The sequence below is a fragment of the Canis lupus genome, chromosome 8, assembly GCF_003254725.2.
Source record: "Canis lupus dingo isolate Sandy chromosome 8, ASM325472v2, whole genome shotgun sequence".
Lineage (NCBI taxonomy): Eukaryota > Metazoa > Chordata > Mammalia > Carnivora > Canidae > Canis > Canis lupus.
This window is the reverse complement of record NC_064250.1, coordinates 59,786,418-59,805,029: the sequence shown is the minus strand read 5'-3', so window position 1 is coordinate 59,805,029 and position 18,612 is coordinate 59,786,418. Positions and strand designations below refer to the sequence as shown.

Sequence of the window (18,612 nt, the reverse complement as noted above, 5' to 3'; positions counted from 1 at the left end):
AAGGAACCTAAGGGTGAGAATACAAAGTGCCAAGCAACGGGGCCTGCAAAGGTACTGCTCACTTAGTGGCAGCTGGTAGCAACTGGCTGAACTTAAAAAGTCATATCTCTTTCACCAAGAAGATCTCTGAGAAGAGACAGGGTTCCAGTGATCCTGCTGTCTTTGATCTTTCCCAGACTGCACCCAAGGGGCATTCTCCTACCTATTCTCTCATTCATTCACCACTTAGCATGCACTACCTTGGTACTACCTGATATTTCTTTCTTTCTTTTTTTTTTTTTAATTTTACATATGGGGCACCTGAGTGGCTCAGTGGTTGAGCGTCTGCCTTTGGCTCCAGTTGTGATCTCGGGGTCCTGGATCGAGTCCAGGCATCAGGCTCCCTGCAGGGAGCCTGCTTCTCCCTCTGCCTGTGTCTCTGCCTCTCTCTGTGTCTCTCATGAATAGATAAATAAAATTTTTTTAAAAAATTAAAGATTTTATTTATTTCAGAGAGAGAGAGAGAGAGAGGTGCGCACACATGTGTACATTTACACGCACAAGCGGGGGAGAGGCAGGCAGAGGGAGAAGCAGGCACCCCACTGAGCAGGGAGAATCCCTGCTCAATCCCAGAATCCTGGGATCATAACCTGAGCTGAAGGCAAGACACTTAACCAACTGAGCCACCCAGGCACCCCTGATACTTATTTTCTAATGTAGAAATCTTCTCTGATTTTGTCTTTCCAGTAGTACTGGATTACTAATAAGACAAGCACAGGCTATGATATCTATGTCCTCTGGCTATTTTTAAGTATATATTTCCTGACTTGAACTCAAACAAAGGCCTCAAATGATACCTTTTAGAACATTTTAAAATAGGAATTTCAAATTTTGGGCTCTTATTATTTCCTTAGTAAAGATTATTTAGGAACCTTCGGTCATGGGGATCCCTAGGTGGCTCAGCGGTTTAGTGCCTGCCTTCCACCCAGGGCGCGATCCTGGAGTCCCAGGATCGAGTCCCACATCAGGCTCCCTGCATGGAGCCTGCTTCTCCCTCTGCCTGTGTGCCTGCTTCTCTCTCTCTCTGACTCTCATGAATAAATAAATAAAATCTTTAAAAATAAAATTAAAAAAAAAAGAGAGCATCCAGCACACTATATATATATATATATATATAAACCTTCGGTCAATATAGATTTTCAGATACTATCAAGTGTATCAGTTAAGATAAATAGATATAATAAATATTAGACAACTTTTATCTGAAGAAAAGTACCAGTTATGGTAGTTTTAATGAATCACTCTATTGTATTTGCTCATTTAATTTAATAAACCAAGAGAAGTGAGAATCACAGAATCCTAGAACTTAACTTTGGTAAGCCTTTTAGTCCTTTTCAAATTTTTCTTTTTTAAAGATTTTAGTTATTTATTCATGAGAGACACAGACAGAGAGAGAGGCAGAGACACAGGCAGAGGGAGAAGCAGGCTCCATGCAGGGAGCCCAATGTGGGACTCGATCAAGGGTCTCCAGGATCAGGCCCTGGGCTGAAGGCAGCGCCAAACCCCTGAGCCACCCGGGCTGCCCTATTCAAATTTTTTTTTTCCTATTCAAATTTCTATATGTAGGAATAATGAAATCCAGATAAGTTGAATAATTCATCCAAAGTCATGCAACAACGTAGTGGCAAAGCCTGGGCTCAATTCTAAGTTCTCAAACTTAGAAATACAAGCTTCTTTTATTTATGGATAATTTTTAAAAGTTTGAAAATGCCTCCTCAAAAGGCAATACATCAACAATCCATTAGGTTGGCTACTATCAAAAACATAGAAAATAACAATTATTGGGGAGTATGTGGAGAACCTGGAGCCCTTGCAATGCAAAATGATGTAGCTGCTATACAAAATACTATGGTGGTTTCTCAAAAAATTACAAGTAGAATTACTGTATGATATTGCAATTCTACTTTTGGGTATATACCCAAAAGAAGGGAATGTAAGGTCTCAGAGATATTTGTATATCCATGTCCACAGAAGAACTATTTACAATAAAAAAGGTGGAAACAACCCAAGTGTCTACTGACTTAGGATTGTAGCAACAAAAAAGCCTTAAAAAGGAAGGAGATTCTGACATGTATTACAACATGGATGAAATTCAAGCACATTATGCTAAGGGAAAAAAGCCAGTCACAAAAGGAAAACTATGGGATGATTCCACTTACATGAGGTACCAGAGTAGTAAGAATCAGAGGCAGAAAACAGAATGATAGATGCAAGGTAGTATTGTTTAATAGGTATGAGTTTCAGCTTTGCAAGATGAGAAGGGTTCTAGAAATGGGCAATAATGACAGTTATACCACAACATGAACACAACTAATGCCACTGAAATGGTTAAGATGGTTAGACTTACAAATGGTTATGATGATAAATTTTATGTTATATATAGTTTACCATTAACGTTTATAAAAAAATTTTATTTAAATTTTAGTTAGCTAGCATACAGTGCAATACTGGTTTCAGGAGTGGAGTTCAGCAATTTATCACTTATAGACAACACCCAGTGCTCATCACAAGTGCCCTCCTTGGTCTCCATCACCCATCTAGCCATAAGTTTTTTTAAAAATTAGTATGTCAGGACGCCTGGGTGGCTCAGAGGTTAGGCATCTGCCTTTGGCTCAGGTTGTGATTCTGGGGTCCTGGGATTGAGTCTCCACATTGGGCTCCCCACAGGGAACCTGTTTCTCCCTCTGCCTATGTCTCTGCCTCTCTCTCTCTGTGTCTCTCATGAATAAATAAATAAAACCTTAAAAAAAAAATAAATAAAAGTTAGCATGTCAAAAATTACTTACATTTGATGCTGGCACTTATGCTTAATGGAACCGAGCAGTCTACTGCAGCTGAAAGAAAAAAAAATCGTTGTTTAATAATATTCTTAATAGTTATAAATGACAACATATATCAAATGTGGAAAGCACAAAAAGCTCCAGAATTTGCAGTTCCTTGTTCTGATTTTTATGGTACTTCTAGAGATGAAAAATATAATACCCTTGATAAAAAAATATACTGGTTGGGATTAATAGCTCATTGGATACTGCAGAAGGAAGTTAGTGAAGAAAGCACAGCAATATAAACTATTAAAAGTGAAACAGAGTAAAGAAAGATTGGAAAATAAATGCACAGAGCGTCACTGACGTAACCTACCTCTATTAATGCACTTAGCATACTTGTAATTGGAGTTCCAAAACAAGTCCCCCCAAAAAGGCAAAATAAAAGGTCCTATACTATCTGCTTTCAAGACTTACTATAATGCTACAATGATTAAGAAAGTATGGTATTATAATAAAGATAGATATATAAAATCAACAGAACCGAGGAATAAGTCCAGAAATATACCCTCCAATATGGGGCAGGTGTCTTTTAAAAACTGCCAAGGCAAAGGCAATTCAACACAGAAAAGACAATCTCTTCAAAAAATGGTACTGGGAGTATCTAGATATTCATAGGCAAAAAACTGATACTTACATCACAGCTAAAAAGTCACTCAAAATGGATCACACACTTAAATGTAGGAGCTAAACTTATACTCCTAAAAGAAAACACGTAAGGAAATCTTAGTGACCTAAGATTAGGAAAAGATTTCTTAAAAAGGAGTGAAAAGTATATACTATTAAAACTAACTGAAAAGCTGAACCTGATTTCACATGTCACAAAATACAATTTTTCTTCAGATTTCTCAATCATTTAAAATATAAACTTCATAAAATTTGAGCTAAAATTTAAAAACTTTAGCTCTCCAAATAAGAAAACAAAAAAATTTTTAGAAGACAGTACCGAAAAACTGGTGAAAATCAAGTAAGGTCTGTAGTGAATAGTATTCTATCAATATTCATTTGCAAGTTTTAATAATTGTACTGTGGCTATATAAGATTTTAACATTAGGGAAAGCTGGGTAAAGGGTTTCTGTGATACCATACTATCATTGCAACTTTAAGTCTAAAATTATTTCACAATAAAAATTTTAAGAAGAAAATGAAAAGATAAGTCTCAGCCTGGGAGAAACTGTACCTGATACCAGATCTGTATTTAATACACAAAGAACTCTCACAATTTAATATTAAGAAATAAACAACTTATTTTTAAAAAATGGCAAAATATTTGAACAGCTATTTCACCAAAGAAGGTCTACAGATAGCAAATAAGCACAAGAAAAGTTGCTCAACATCATCAGGGAAATACAAGCTAAACTCTGATGCGTGACCACTACATCTCCACTAGAATGGCTACAGAAGGACTGCCAAAAGGAAGTGCTGGTGAGAATGTGGAAGTGATAGAAATACACAATGGCACTTACTCTGGCAAACAGGCAGTTTCTTATAAAGTTAAACACATACTTACCATTTTACTCCACAATTCCAATCCTAGTGAATACATTTATCCGAGTGAAAAGAAAGCACATATTCAAAGATTATATGTGATTTTATAGCAGCTTTATCCTTAATGGCCAAAATTGAGTCAAAAATATCCAAACAACAATCCAAATATCCACCTGATGAATTAATAATCAAACTGTGGTATATTCATTGAATGGAAAACTATTTAACAATAAAAAGGAAGAACTATGGATGCATATGCCAACATGGATTAGTCCCCAGAGCATTAGCTAATTGAAAGAAGCCAGAAACAAAATGTTACACAGGGGATGACTCCATTTATACGAAATTCTAGAAAAGGCAAAACTATAGTGACAGAGAGCAGATCAGTGATTGCCAGGGATCGGGGGTAGAGACTGATTGCAAAGGACTAGGGAGATCTTTTTAGGGTGATGAGAATGTTCCATATTAGGGGTCAGCGAACTTTTTGTGCAAAGGGACAGATGGCAAATTCTTCTGGCTTTACAGAGTGATTACAGTCTCTGTCACAACTAGTCCACTCTGCCTGTTAGTGAGAAAGCCACCATAAACAGTATATCCAAGAATGAACATAATTGTGTTTATTTATGGACAATGAAATTTGAATTCTATGTGACTTTCATATGTTAGGAAATATTGATCTTTTGATTTTTTTCTGACCAACTAAAAACATACATATAAATATAATTCTTAGTTTAAGAGCTGTACAAAAACAGGTGTCAGGAGGATTTGGCCTACAAGCTATATTAGCTGATCCCTGTTATAGAATGATTGTTGTGGTGATTATACAAATGTATATATGCTCCAAAACACTTAACCGTATACTTAAAATTAGCGCATTTTATTGTAAGTTATTATCTCAATACAGCAACAAAAAAGAAAAAAAACAGTAGCTTGCATCCTCTTTGTACAACTTTAGTAGATTTGAAAGCAAAAAAGCAGATTATAAACTTTTATTAAGATCAATATCTAACCACAAAAATGTATTAGGGATAATAGAGGTAAGATGAAATAATGTAGCTATTACACAGATATCAAATATAGTGAATAAAAATGGCATTCTGAATTTTCTATGTAAAAGTTAAGAGTTAATAGCTGATATCTTACCATACCAAACACAAATCCATTTATATATAATGTGTTCATTTTTGTTACAGATTTACCCTAATGAAAAGTGAAGTTGAGGGCTTAAATTTCATATAGAAAGTTCACATTTGTACATTTTTACCTTTGGCTGAAAGGATTTTATTATAGTGAACAGCCATGTGATTCTTGACCAGGTGGAGAGTACTTAGTCTGAGAGAGGAGGAGTCAGTGCAAAAAGCTAAAAATTAAAACATATTTAATCATTATATATTTAGATCAATATAAAAGTCATCATGAGATAAACAAGATACTGATTATTAAGCTCATTTTTATAAAATGTTCTGAAAATTAACCACGGACATACTGACATATCTGTGATGCTGAGTATGGCCTAGACTTGATCTTGCACTGATAACTGACAATCTACTGACTAGTTGGGTTCAAACCTTTCTAAGACTGAGAGTTTGGGAAGAGATTCTAAAACATAATCAATCTATCAGTATTTATTTACACAACTTTTGTTTTCTTTTTTTAAAAGAGTTTATTTATTTATTCATGAGGTACAGAGAGAGAGAGAGAGAGAGAGAGAGAGGCAGAGACACAGGCAGAGGGAGAAGCAGGCTCCATGCAGGGAGCCCGATATGGGACTCTATCCCGGGTTTCCAGGATCACACCCTGGGCTGAAGGGAGCCCTAAACTGCTGAGCCACCCAGGCTGCCCTACAAAACTGTTTCTTATTGAAAGGTCTCAATTTCATAACTAAAAATGTTTAGCCACTTTCCTGATTATAAAATGTTAGCACTGTTAATAGTTAAATGAATCAAACAAAATTGAAACTCTAAAATACCATGCAAAGATTCTTTTCTGAGAGGCAACTTCTAATTTTACACCTGAAAACATGATCAGTTTACCTACCACACTCTTCTTGAAGTATTACGACTATCTTAAAGTCACATAGAATTCATGACATTTGGGGATCCCTGGGTGGCTCAGTGGTTTGGCGCCTGCTTTTGGCCCAGGGCGCGATCCTGGGGTCCTGGGATCGAGTCCCGAGTCAGACTCCTGGCATGGAGCCTGCTTCTCCCTCTGCCTGTGTCTCTGCCTCTCTTTCTCTCTATCATAAATGAATAAAACCTTAAAAAAAAAAAAAAAAGAAATTCATGACATTAAACTTCTCAATCTCATCTAAACTGTTTAAATCTTAGAAATAAGTAAGTTCTTATAGAAGTATAAATGTATAAAATATAAATAAATATAGGCATAACTTTTAAACATTAAAAACTGTTTTTGAGAATACGTACATATAGTTAAAGAAAATCAACAGCTAAAATGGCATTATAAATATTAAAAAAATAGGGACGCCTGGGTGGCTCAGCAGTTGGGTGTCTGCCTTCGGCTCAGGATGTGATCCCAGAGTTCCGGAATCGAGTCCCTCATTAGGCTCCCTGCATGGAGCCTGCTTCTCCCTCTGCCTCTGTCTCTGCCTCCCTCTGTGTCTCTCACATTTATTTATGAATAAATAAATTAATTAAAAAAAAGGATAAAAAAAAAATGAATTTCCTGCCATGACCTCTAGTCTCCCCTCCCAGAAGTATACTCTGCTACTATTTTTATGCAACCTTCTAGGGAAATTCTATGCATAATACAAGCATACATAATAATGATAAGCTTGATACTATTACTATTGAAATTTATTGAACAGGTACCATACATTCATTGTTCCAAGCTCTTCACAGGTAAACAATCATTTAGTCATTATCATCACCACTTAAGAGAAATGGAAACTAAGGCAGAGAGATGTCAATAAGGTCTTCAAGGTGCCACAGCTGATAAAGGACGCAGTTTAGATGTGAACCCAGGCAGCCTCCTACTTAGAACCACTAAACCTATAAGAGCTCTGTACATATATTCTTAAAAAAAATGTGAGTAAACTACTTAGTGTTCTTTATCTGGCTTTTCTAATGTACATATATTTTACATCTGGTTTTAAATTTGTAGTTAGAAATAATTTTTCAACATTTATGATTCCCATCTATGTGTATATATACTTTATTATAAGAACTAAGTTAACTGAAAATGTGATCCTTCTTTCACTTTTAGAGGAACCAGTATCAAAGATTTTTCATGTTAATAAGGAAAAAGACTTTCAATTATTTTGCCTAAAAAACCCAGTTTAATTTTTTTTCAGAATTTAAATTTTGAATCCATAATTATAAAAATATATTTTATGTTCATAATAAAAATTTAAAGGCTTTAAAATGTGAAAACACAGAAAATACAGATTTCTTTTTCATAGAATCTAGAAATCCACTTGGAAAAGTAAAACCATAGGTGTTTACTCCTGATACAAAATGCGTTTTTCAAGTGCTTTTTCTCTGCACAGATTTTCCTTTCCAGTGCCGGTGTCTTTAATAACCTCTTCTAATAACCTTGGTAACCATTTTATTGAGGAAGGCGTGCTGGACGCCAGGGGAGGTAGGCCAGCAGGGTAGAGTGGGGCTGGGGCTGCAGCAGGGGCAGGAGGAGGGGGCCAGGTCCACATCCTGGGCACAACAATAGTTTAAAAGGATACCTTCCTAAATTCTCTCATCTGAAGAACTCTGATAATATTTAATTATAATTAACAATATGAAGTTCAATATTGATTAAATGAAGTAATTTTTCATCATGTTCTATAATTCACAAATAAAGGAAATAGTCAATCTTTTAACACAATCTTCTACCACTTAAATACCTCACTTACCATTACTTTTGGTGCTCAAGTGTCCTTTAAACAGGCATGGTGTACCATATCTGGGAAGGACAGAGGTTGCTCTGACTTTTAACAAAAGAATATGAATTAGGATAAATGAAACACAACTTGTACAAAAACAATACCAAACATTTAAAAATAATAAAAATATCTTTGATTTTAACTATCAGAATTGTTTAAAATTCTATTCAATCATGTTACTAATCAGCAAGGATACATTAGACAGACAAAAATTCTACTGCCATAGAAGATAAAAGGCTTTCTCTTTTAAGAAAATATATTGTTTTCAGAATAGTTGTACCTTGAGACTTTAGTTTCACTGGATAAAATGATAAATATCTCAATCATGTTATTTGATATATATATATATTAATTTTATTCTCTACACCAATGACCTACCAGATTTTTTAACGATTTGGATATAGTAAAACTGAGATTTTGAGTTAATACATATTAACTATTTCAGTTACTCATAGGTAAGTCTGTTCTTAAAAAAAATTTTAAGTAATCCTCTCAAGAAGCAGGTTAGTAAATTAGAAATTATATAATGCTACTATGTATAACATATATAAAATAAATATATAAAAATTAAGTTCAGAATCAGAACTTAACTTTAAAAGATGTCTTAGTTTTGCTCTTTGTCTCCAACCTAGTTTTGCTTTTGTTTGGATCCTCACTATCTCCTCTAAAGTCAGTTTGTCACCTTTCAGACCAGATGGACTATCAGAAAATTATATACCTCACCACAAAATTAATTTATCTCTCCTAAAAATGGACTGTGTTTTTAGGGGTAACCTTCAAGATAAGAAGGCTGAGTTACAGAGTTTAATGGAATTTAACAAGCCAAATGTCTATAGTGTATCCCCAAGACATGTTTTAAGAGGGTAAAATGGTCGGTCTGCTATCAGGTGGGCTGCTATAAGCTAAAAAGGTGTGGAAGGGACACAAAGTCTGGAAGAAATATGGATGATTGAAAATAGAAAGAGAGGTATCAAGATAGAACTAAAATCCAGGACCAGAGAACAAGCCTGCTAGAACAGACTGAAATAAAAAAAAAAAAACTTGAGATCTGATTATCTGAGAACATCCTTCTCTACCACAGACCACAGAGCAGGAAGTAAAAAAAAGAAACAAAAAAAAACCCCAAATCTTATTATTTAGGGCAAGAGAAGTCAAGGTGATACCATTTGAGTTGGTAATCATATCATGAAAGTAGCATAGTTTGTTTCTACCAGGAAAGAAGGGGATCTAAGACCTAAACACACACACACACACACACACACACACACACACACAAATAAATAACCAATAAAACTTCTCAAGCAAACTGTTTTTCTAAGGGAAAACAAAGTGTTTCACATTTTGCCTGTCCAGAATCCAATGTCCCTTCATCTCGAAATAGGACCTTACCTTGTTTGCACTTGGGGAACTTCCCTCACTTTTAGCTCAAGTAGTTCAAGTAGAGTTTATCCCACTGCTCAGAGGTGGGCATATAATCCAAATCTGACTGGTTCTGTTCAGTGAATCAGGAATGACTATGTGATCTAAGTCCAGCCAATGATATACAATCCTGGGACTTTTACTGGAACAATTAGGAAAGAGATATTCAGGGGCACCTGGGTGGCTCAGATGGTTAACTGTCTGCCTTTGCTCAGGTTGTCATCTCCAGGTCTTGGAATCAAGCTCCATGTCTGATCCTAGCTCACAGAGAGTCTGCTTCTCCCTCTCTCTCTGCCTCTCCCCTGTGTATAATACTCTTTCTCTCTGTGTCTCTCTGTCTCAAATGAATAAAATCTTAAAAAAAAAAAAAAAAAGAGGAAAGAGAAAACTCTTTCTACTGGGTTGGAGCCCAGTGTAATACAGAAATAAGTCTGGCACTCCTGGTGGCTGTCTTGTACCATATAGGGGAACCTGTCTGAGAATGAAGCCTACACAGAAAAAAATGGAAGACAGAAAGATTCCTGATAATATCATTTGAGTCCCTGGATCTAACCATGTTTGACATTACTAGATGTTACTTTATAAGAGCTAAAAATTCTCTAAACCAGCTTGAAAAAGCTAATTTATTTAATACTAACTGTGCCAGGTATTATTCTAAACACTTGGTAGTTATAAATTCATTTAATCCTTACAACAAGCCTATGAAATAGGTATTATCATTATGCCCACTTTAAAACAGATGAAGTGGGACATCTGGGTTGCTCAGCAGTTGAGTGTCTGCTTTCGGCTCAGGGGATGATCCCGGAGTCCCAGGATTGAGTCTCACTCACATCGGGCTCCTTGCAAGGAGCCTGCTTCTCTCTCTGCCTGTGTTTCTGCCTCTCTGTGTTTCTCATGAATAAATAAAAAAAACACGGGCAGCCTGGGTGCCTCAACGGTTTAGCGCCGCCTTTGGCCCAGGGCCTGATCCTGGAGACCCGGGATTGAGTCCAAGTCGGGCTCCTTGCATGGAGCCTGCTTCTCCCTCTGCCTGTGTCTCTGCCTTTCTCTCGGTCTCTCATGAGTAAATAAATAAAATTAAAAAAAAAAAATTTTTTTTTTAAATAAAACAGATGAAGCACAAAGAGGTAAAGCATGTTATTTGCCCAAGGCTACACAACAATTATGTGTAATGGATTCAGATTCTGGATCTAAATCCAGGGGAACTTGATGAATGTTGTGGGTTCTGATTGTTCTACTGACCAGCCATTCCTCTGTCTTTCTTACTTTCTCAGACCTCCCTATTCCCTGCTAAACAGCAATATTGAAATTAGGCCAATTAATAATCCTACAATGACCTCTAAGTATTCAAGTGAAAGGAATAGTTGCATGCATCTTACTTTCAATCAAGTTAGAAATGATTAAGCTTAAGTGAGGAAGGCATGTTGAAAAAGCTAATATGCCAAATCTGAGCCCCCTTTGAGTCAAACACTTAGCCAAGTTATAAATGCAACGGAAAGGTGCTTGTAGGAAATTTAAATTGCTGCTCCAGGAAACATAAATTATAAGAAAGTGAAATAGCCTTATTGCTAACATGTAGAAAGTTTAAGTCGTCTATCATTTAAAAGATTAAACTAACTACAACATTCCCTTAAACTAAAGCCTATTCCACAAGCACAAACACAAAAACAAAACCCCAAAGCCTAATCCAGAGCAAGCCCCCAATTCTTTTTATTTCTTTGAAGGCTGAGAGAGGTAAGGAAGTTGTAGAAGAAAAGTCTGAAGCTAGCAGGGGTTGGTTCATGAAGTTTAAGGAAAAGAAGCTACCTCTATAACATAAAAGTATAAGGTGGGGCAGCAAGTTATTCAGAAGATGTAGTGAAGATAATTAATAAAGGTGGCTACACTAAACAGATTTTCAATGTAGGTGAAACAGCTTTACATTGGAAGATGCCATCTGGGACTTTTTACAGCCTGAGCGAGAAGTCAATGCCTGGATTTAGTGCTTCAAAGGACAGGCTGACTCTTTTGTTAGGGGCTAATGCAGCTGGTGATTTTAAGTGGGAGTCAATGCTCATTTACTATTTTGAAAATCCTAGGGCCCTTAAGTATTACGCCAAATCTACTGTGCTAGTGCACTATAAATGGAACAATGCCTACATGATGGCAAATCTGTTTACAACACAGCTAATGAATAGTTTAGGTTTTTGTTTTTGGGATTTTTTTTTTCCCCTTTGGCATCCCTGGGTGGGCCTGATGGATATTTTAGGCTCACTGTTGAGGCCTACTGCTCAGAAAAAAATTCCTTTCAAAACATTACTGCTCACTGACAATGTACCTGGTCACCTAAGAGCTCTGACAGAGATGTACAATGAGATTAATGTTTTCTTTTTTCTTTTTTTAATTTTTATTTATTTATGATAGTCACACAGAGAGAGAGAGAGAGGCAGAGACATAGGCAGAAGGAGAAGCAGGCTCCATGCACTGGGAGCCCGATGTGGGATTCGATCCCGGTTCTCCAGGATAGCGCCCCGGGCCAAAGGCAGGTGCTAAACTGCTGCGCCACCCAGGGATCCCGAGATTAATGTTTTCATGCCTGCTTACACAATATCCATTCTGCAGCCCATGGATCAAGGAGTACTTTCAACTTTCAAGTCTTATTATTTAAGAAATATATTTCAAAAGGCTATAGGTGCCATTCCACTGATGATCTGGGCAAAATAAATTGAAAAACCTTCTGGAAAGGATTCACCATTCTAGATACCATTAAGAATATTTGTGATTAAAAAAATATTTGTGATTTATAGGAAGAAGTCAAAATATCACTAATATGAATTTAGAACAAACTGATTCCAACCCTCATGGATGACTGAGGGGTTCAAGACTTCAGTGGAGGAAGTACCTGCAGATAGGCAGAAATAGCAAAAGAACTAGAATTAGAAGTAGAACCTGAAGATGTGACTAAATTGCTGCAATCTCACAATAAGACGGATGAGGAGTTGCTTTATTATTTATTTTATTTATTTTATTTTATTATTTATTCATGAGAGAGACAGAAAGAGAGAGAAAGAGGCAGAGACACAGGCAGAGGGAGAAGCAGGCTCCATGCAGGGAGCCTGACATGGGACTCGATCCTGGGTCTCCAGGATCACGTCCTGGGCTGAAGGTGTGATCCACCCAGGATCACTGAGCCACCCAGGCTGCCAGAGGAGCTGCTTCTTAAAGACAAGCAAAGAAAGTGGTTTGAGATGGAATCTATTCCTGGCAAAGACGCTGTGAAGATTGAAATGACAACAAAGGATTTAGAATACTATATAAACTAAGCTGATAGAACTGACTCTAGTTTTGAAAGAAGCTCTACTGTATCTATCTATGTAAGCTATCAAACAGAATCACATTCTACAGAGGAATCATCTATGAAAAGAAGAACAATCAATGCAGCAAACTTCAATGTTGTCTTTTCTTTCTTTTTTTTTAAAGATTTCATTTTTATCTTTTAAAAGATTTTATTTATTTATTCATGAGAGACAGAGAGAGGGGTGGGGGCAGAGACACAGGCAGAGGGAGAAGCTGGTTCCATGTAGGGAGCCCAACGTGAGACTTGATCCAGGGTCTCCAGGATCACGCCCTGGGCCAAAGGCGGCGCTAAATCACTGAGCCACCTGGGCTGCCCTAAGATTTCATTTTTAAAAAGTAATCTCTACACCCAGTGTGGGGCTCAAACTCAGGACCCCAAGATCAAGAATTACATGTTCCATTGACTAGAGCATGCCAGGCACCCCCAATGTTGTTTAAGAATTTGCCAGTCACCCCAACGAGGTGACCAGTCAGTACCATCAACAGCAATGCAAGACCTTCTACCAGTAAATATATTACTTGCTGAAAGCTCAGACAATGGTTAGAAATTTTTAGCAATAAGGTATTATTAAATGAGGGTATGAGCATTGTTCTTTTAAACATAAGGTTACTGCATACTTAATAGACTACGGTGTAGGGTAAACACAACTTTTATATATACTGGGAAGCCAAAAAATTCATTTGCCTCGCTTTATTGAGATATTTGCTTTATCGCAGCAGATCGGATCCTGCAGTATCTCCGAGGTATGCCTGCATATTTGAAATTTTACATACATCTCTGCCACAGGATAGTAAGTAAAAACAATGGCCTGACGGTTTCACATTCCTCATCTGGATATAAAACCTGTTTTGCCACTTACTATGACCGTGGCAAGTTATTTATAATCTTAGTTTATTTGCTGGACAATGGGGCTAATACCTACAAAGAGATAACTTGAAAATTGTTTCTGATACACAGCAAAGGTAGCTTATGTGGCCAAAATTTCTAAAAAAAAAAAAAAACCCATAAAAGAAAAAAAACAAAAACAAAAACAAAAACAAAAAAACCATAAAAGCATGTTGGGTTGCTTCTTCTGGAATTTAGGTTGAGAGACTGTCAGAATATACAGTTTGCTATCAGTGGATAGTCATCTCCTCTATTCAGAACAGGACTTATTTCGACCAATGATTACATAATAAAGTCACACTCATATTCAAAGCAAGACTTCTTGCAGGGAACCATCTAGCAGTTTGATTTAAAGATACTTTTTTTTTTAATTAAAGATTTTAATTTATTCATGACAGACACAGAGAGAGAGAGTGGCAGAGACACAGGCAGAGGGAGAAGCAGGCTCCATGCAGGGAGCCCGACATGGGACATGGGACTCGATCGCGGGACTCCAGGATCAGGCCCTGCACTGAAGGCGGCGCCAAACCGCTGAGCCACCCGTGCTGCCCACAAAGATACTTTTAAAACAGGTAATTGGGAGCGGAGAGTATCTGGAGATATCCGGCTTGAGGCAAGAACTCCACCTGCTCAGAAGATGTGAAAATGCAAATTATTTGGACTGAGCCAATTCATAGAGCTTTAAAAGTTGTACCGCCCCAAGAGTTCCACTGTGGTGTCCACTTGACCCAGGGGAGTATTCAGGAAAGTGCAGGTGCACACAGTGACGACGGATTAGGCCTCTGCCACTAAAACTGTGGCCGGCAGCACTGCATCATTCGGAAGCTTTTAGAAATGCAAAATCTGGGACGCCTGGATGGCTCAGTGGTTTAGCACCTGCCTTTGGCCCAGGGTGTGATCCTGGAGTCCTAGGATGGAGTCCCACGTTGGGCTCCCTGCATGGAGCCTGCTTCCTCCTCTGCCTGTGTCTCTGCTTCTCTGTCTCTCTCATGAATAAATAAATAAAATGTTAAAGAAAAAAAAGAAAAGAAAAGAAATGCAAAATCTCAGCCCTCACCAGACCTATGGAATCACAATCCACATTTCAACATGATTCCCAGGGGATTCCTATTCACACACACATTGCCCTTAAAGAGAATCCCTGGGTTACCTGTTTTACAGGGAGGGAGGTGGTTGTTACAGAAAAGATGATTTCGTCTTTACGGATTACTTAAACTACGCCAGGAAATTATATATTATCTGCATTTAAATTTCAAGAACTGTCTGGGACATGGATGTTGTACTGCCGCGTTCAGGAAGAGATTGTGGGGGGAGGGGGGGCTGAGCGTGGTCCTTGCGGAGAGCAGAGGTGGGGGCTCTGCGAGGTGGGTCTCCAAAGACCAAATTTAGTTCCTCCGCCTCCGAGCCACGGAGGTAAAAAAAAAAAAAAAAAAAAAAGCTGCATGCCCCGAGCTCAGGCGACCAGATTCTGAGCAGGGAAGGCCTCCCGCGTGCGCGGGGCAACGCCGGGGGCGGCGGCGGCGACTCCTCGGGGGCCTGGCCCGCGCCCCGCATCCCGCATCCCGCATCCCGGACCCCAGGCCCCGCGCGGGCGCCGGGCCCCGCGCGAGCTCCCTTTACCTCTCCGGCTGCCGTCCATGCTTAGATCCTCTTGCAGCCGCCGCCGTGAGGACCCCCGGGCCCCCTTCCGACCTTCCCGGGGCCGGGCCAGCCCCCGCCGGAGAGGACTGGCGCACACGGGGCGGCGCGCGCCGGCAGCCGCACGACACCGTCGCCAGGCCGGTTGCTAAGGGCCGGGGCCCCGGCGCCCGGATTGTGACGTCACGGCGCAGGGACGTGCTGTCCCGCAGCCCCGCCCCCCGGGAGGCGCGGTGCCCGGGGGAGGGGCGGGCCGCGGAGGATGCGGCCGGAGCGCGGGAAGGCGGCCCGGGGGTCCGGCCAGTCGTCCGCGGGGCGGCCTCGTGTCGCGAGCCGGGCCCCCAGCACCGGGCACGTCGTGTCCCTGCGGGAAGAGCGGGATGCAAGGCGGCCTCATCTGGCATCCGTGTCCCCCGGGTCCCGGGGCGGGGGAAAAAAATCAAACGCAAATGTTGGTTGAGGTCAGGGTAACATTTAACCAGGTCCAGAGAGTTAAATTTCAAAGCAGTGCGTGAACATTTGGCTAAGTGAAAACCCCTGGGGATGAAAAAAAGAAATCTGTATATTTACATCTTGAGTTTTGAGCTCAGCATTTCCTTTCTACCTGCTGAGCTCTACCCCCCCCCCCCCATCTCTTTCTACACCTGGCATTTTCATTTTAAGGCTCCAGGCTGTTTTTCTTTCTGCGGGAAGAGAGTTGCAGGATGAACAGGCGTTGTTTGATCTGTGGCTTAATACAATTTAATTTTTTTTAAAAAAGATTTTGTTTTTTCATGAGAGACACAGAGAGAGGCAGAGACACAGGCAGAGGGGGAAGCAGGCTCCATGCGGGGAGCCCCATGTGGGACTCGATCCTGGGACTCCAGGATCAGACCCTGGGCCGAAGGCAGCACTAAACCGCTGAGCCACCCAGGGATCCCTACAATTTAATTTTGAAGCAGTTACCTACCTTTGTTTTTTTTTTTTTTATTTATTTTTTATTGGTGTTCAATTTGCCAACATCTAGAATAACACCCAGTGCAAACAATCCAATCATGAAATGGGCAAAAGACATGAAGAGAAATCTCACAGAGGAAGACATAGACATGGCCAACAAGCACAGGAGAAAATGCTCCGCATCACTTGCCATCAGGGAAATACAGATCAAAACCACAATGAGATACTACTTCACACCAGTGAGACATGGGGAAAATGAACAAGGCAGGAAACCACAGATGTTGGAGAGGATGTGGAGAAAGGGGAACCCTCCTGCACTGTTGGTGGGAATGTGAACTGGTGCAGCCACTCTGGAAAACTATGTGGAGTTACCTACCTTTGGATCCTTGGAAATGAGCTCAGAATAAGGCACGGGGCATTCTGTAATGTAGCGTTGCCTTCTCATCGTGGCACCACTGACACTTGGCTGGGTGCAGAATTCTTTGTTGTGGGAGGTGCTCTGTACATAGTAGGATGCTTGACAGCATCCAGCTTCTACCCACTAGATGACAGTAGTAACCCACCTACTCTGCCTCTGGTTGTGACAAAAATGTCTCCAGATGTCACCAAATTTCCCCCTGGGTAGTGTAGGGGCAAAATTGCACCCCCTTTGAGAACTGCTGCTGAAATGGAAAAAGTACTGGCTTTGGAACCAGTATGTGGAACTTTTCTGCCACTTGCCAGCTTAATTTTTGTTTGGAAACCTCTCTGAGCCTCAGGTCCCTCTTTTCGAAAATATAAATGATGCCACTAATATTGTAGTTGCAAGGATTAATATGTACACTGCCTGGAAAATAAAACTAGGTTTTCTTTTCTTTTTTTTTTTTTAACTAGGTTTTCAACAAATAATAGTTTTTCCCTTGTCTAAGGCTCTGTCTCGGAAAAGCTGGGGTTTCAGAAAAATTCAGACATAAGGGAGTAAGTCAGGAATCCTATGACAAGGAGAGGGGAATAAGCCAGGAATTCAGCTACAGTAACATCTGAACTCCTGGTTCTCTAAGACTAGGGAAAGGAGAAAATTAGATTAAGAATTTGAAGAATTTGTAAATATGTGTGATGGCTCTGTGGCCCCAACAAGAAGGGTCATTTAGAAGGGTACAGGGGCAGAGATTCAGATGTTACCCAGAGAATGAAAAGTCTCTTGCCTACCTATTCAGTGATGCTTGAAATCTCTAAGAACATGAAGCCTTTTAAATGGGTAGGAAATATGAGAAAGGGAGACAGAACATAAAGACTGCTAACTCTGGGAAACGAACTAGGGGTGGTGGAAGGGGAGGAGAGCGGGGGGTGGGGGTGAATGGGTGACGGGCATTGAGGGGGGCACTTGACGGGATGAGCACTGGATGTTATTCTGTATGTTGGCAAATTGAACACCAATAACAAATAAATTTATTATTAAAAAAAAAGAACATGAAGCCTTTTATTCCACTATTAGCATCTGGAAAATACCTTGCATATAATAGGCCTTCAGTAAGCATTTGTTAAATTGAATCAGAACTAAAACTTAAAGGGCAAACACCCCTGGGAGAGGTAACATGGTGATTTGATTCACACAAAAGTAATGCCAACCTCCTCTTTATGAAAGCAAATTTTAAGACAAAAAGTAGATACTGCTTTGGAATAGGAAAACATCTCCAAGATTGGGAGAGGGTTCTGGAGACAACACTGCTTGGTATCCAACTTCAACTGAAGCCATCCTCATTTCATTATTTAAGTATTTTGTTCCAGTTCTTTGAAGAATTTACTTTTTCTCTCCAATTTTAGCAGAGAACATATTATCATAAGTTCGGTTTAATTTGTCCTTGGCTTTCACTCTGTGTGTATAAATAAGAAAAAGAGGATCCTTTTTGATTGCTATGCCCAGGAAGCAATCCATGATCATGGGCAGATGCATGCAGCCAGAATGAGCTTATGGTAGTTCCCAGAAACACCCTTCCGTTGCGGGGAATCACCACCAGGTGCAATAGACTTGGAGACTTGGCATTCCTAAAGACCTTTTATTGTATATTGAAATATAAATTTCATATTAAATTATTCCAATGTATGGGACACCTGAATGGCTCAGCGGTTGAGCGTCTGCCTTTGGCTCAGGGCGTGATCCCACGGTCCCCGAA

At 39.5% G+C, this 18,612-nt stretch overlaps 1 protein-coding gene across 4 annotated transcripts in view; it reads right to left on the bottom strand.

Annotated features, from left to right (window-relative positions):
• SPATA7 (spermatogenesis associated 7) overlaps positions 1–15,690 on the bottom strand; it is a 39,033-nt gene extending 23,343 nt beyond the window's left edge. The window contains exons 1-5 of one of the 4 annotated variants that reach the window (XM_025442880.3): positions 15,506–15,648; positions 8,215–8,285; positions 5,614–5,709; positions 3,499–3,562; positions 2,826–2,873 (exon numbers count right to left, since the gene is read on the bottom strand). Coding sequence is in view for 3 of the 4 variants with exons in the window: in XM_025442877.3 (XP_025298662.3) it covers positions 2,826–2,873; positions 5,614–5,709; positions 8,215–8,289; positions 15,506–15,524 (238 nt within the window). In the remaining variant the exon portion in view is untranslated. Of the gene's footprint in view, positions 1–2,825; positions 2,874–3,498; positions 3,563–5,613; positions 5,710–8,214; positions 8,290–15,505 lie in introns of all 4 variants that reach the window. The other 3 variants (XM_025442877.3, XM_025442878.3, XM_025442879.3) reach the window with 3 other exon arrangements.
• Between the last annotated feature and the right edge of the window lie 2,922 nt (positions 15,691–18,612).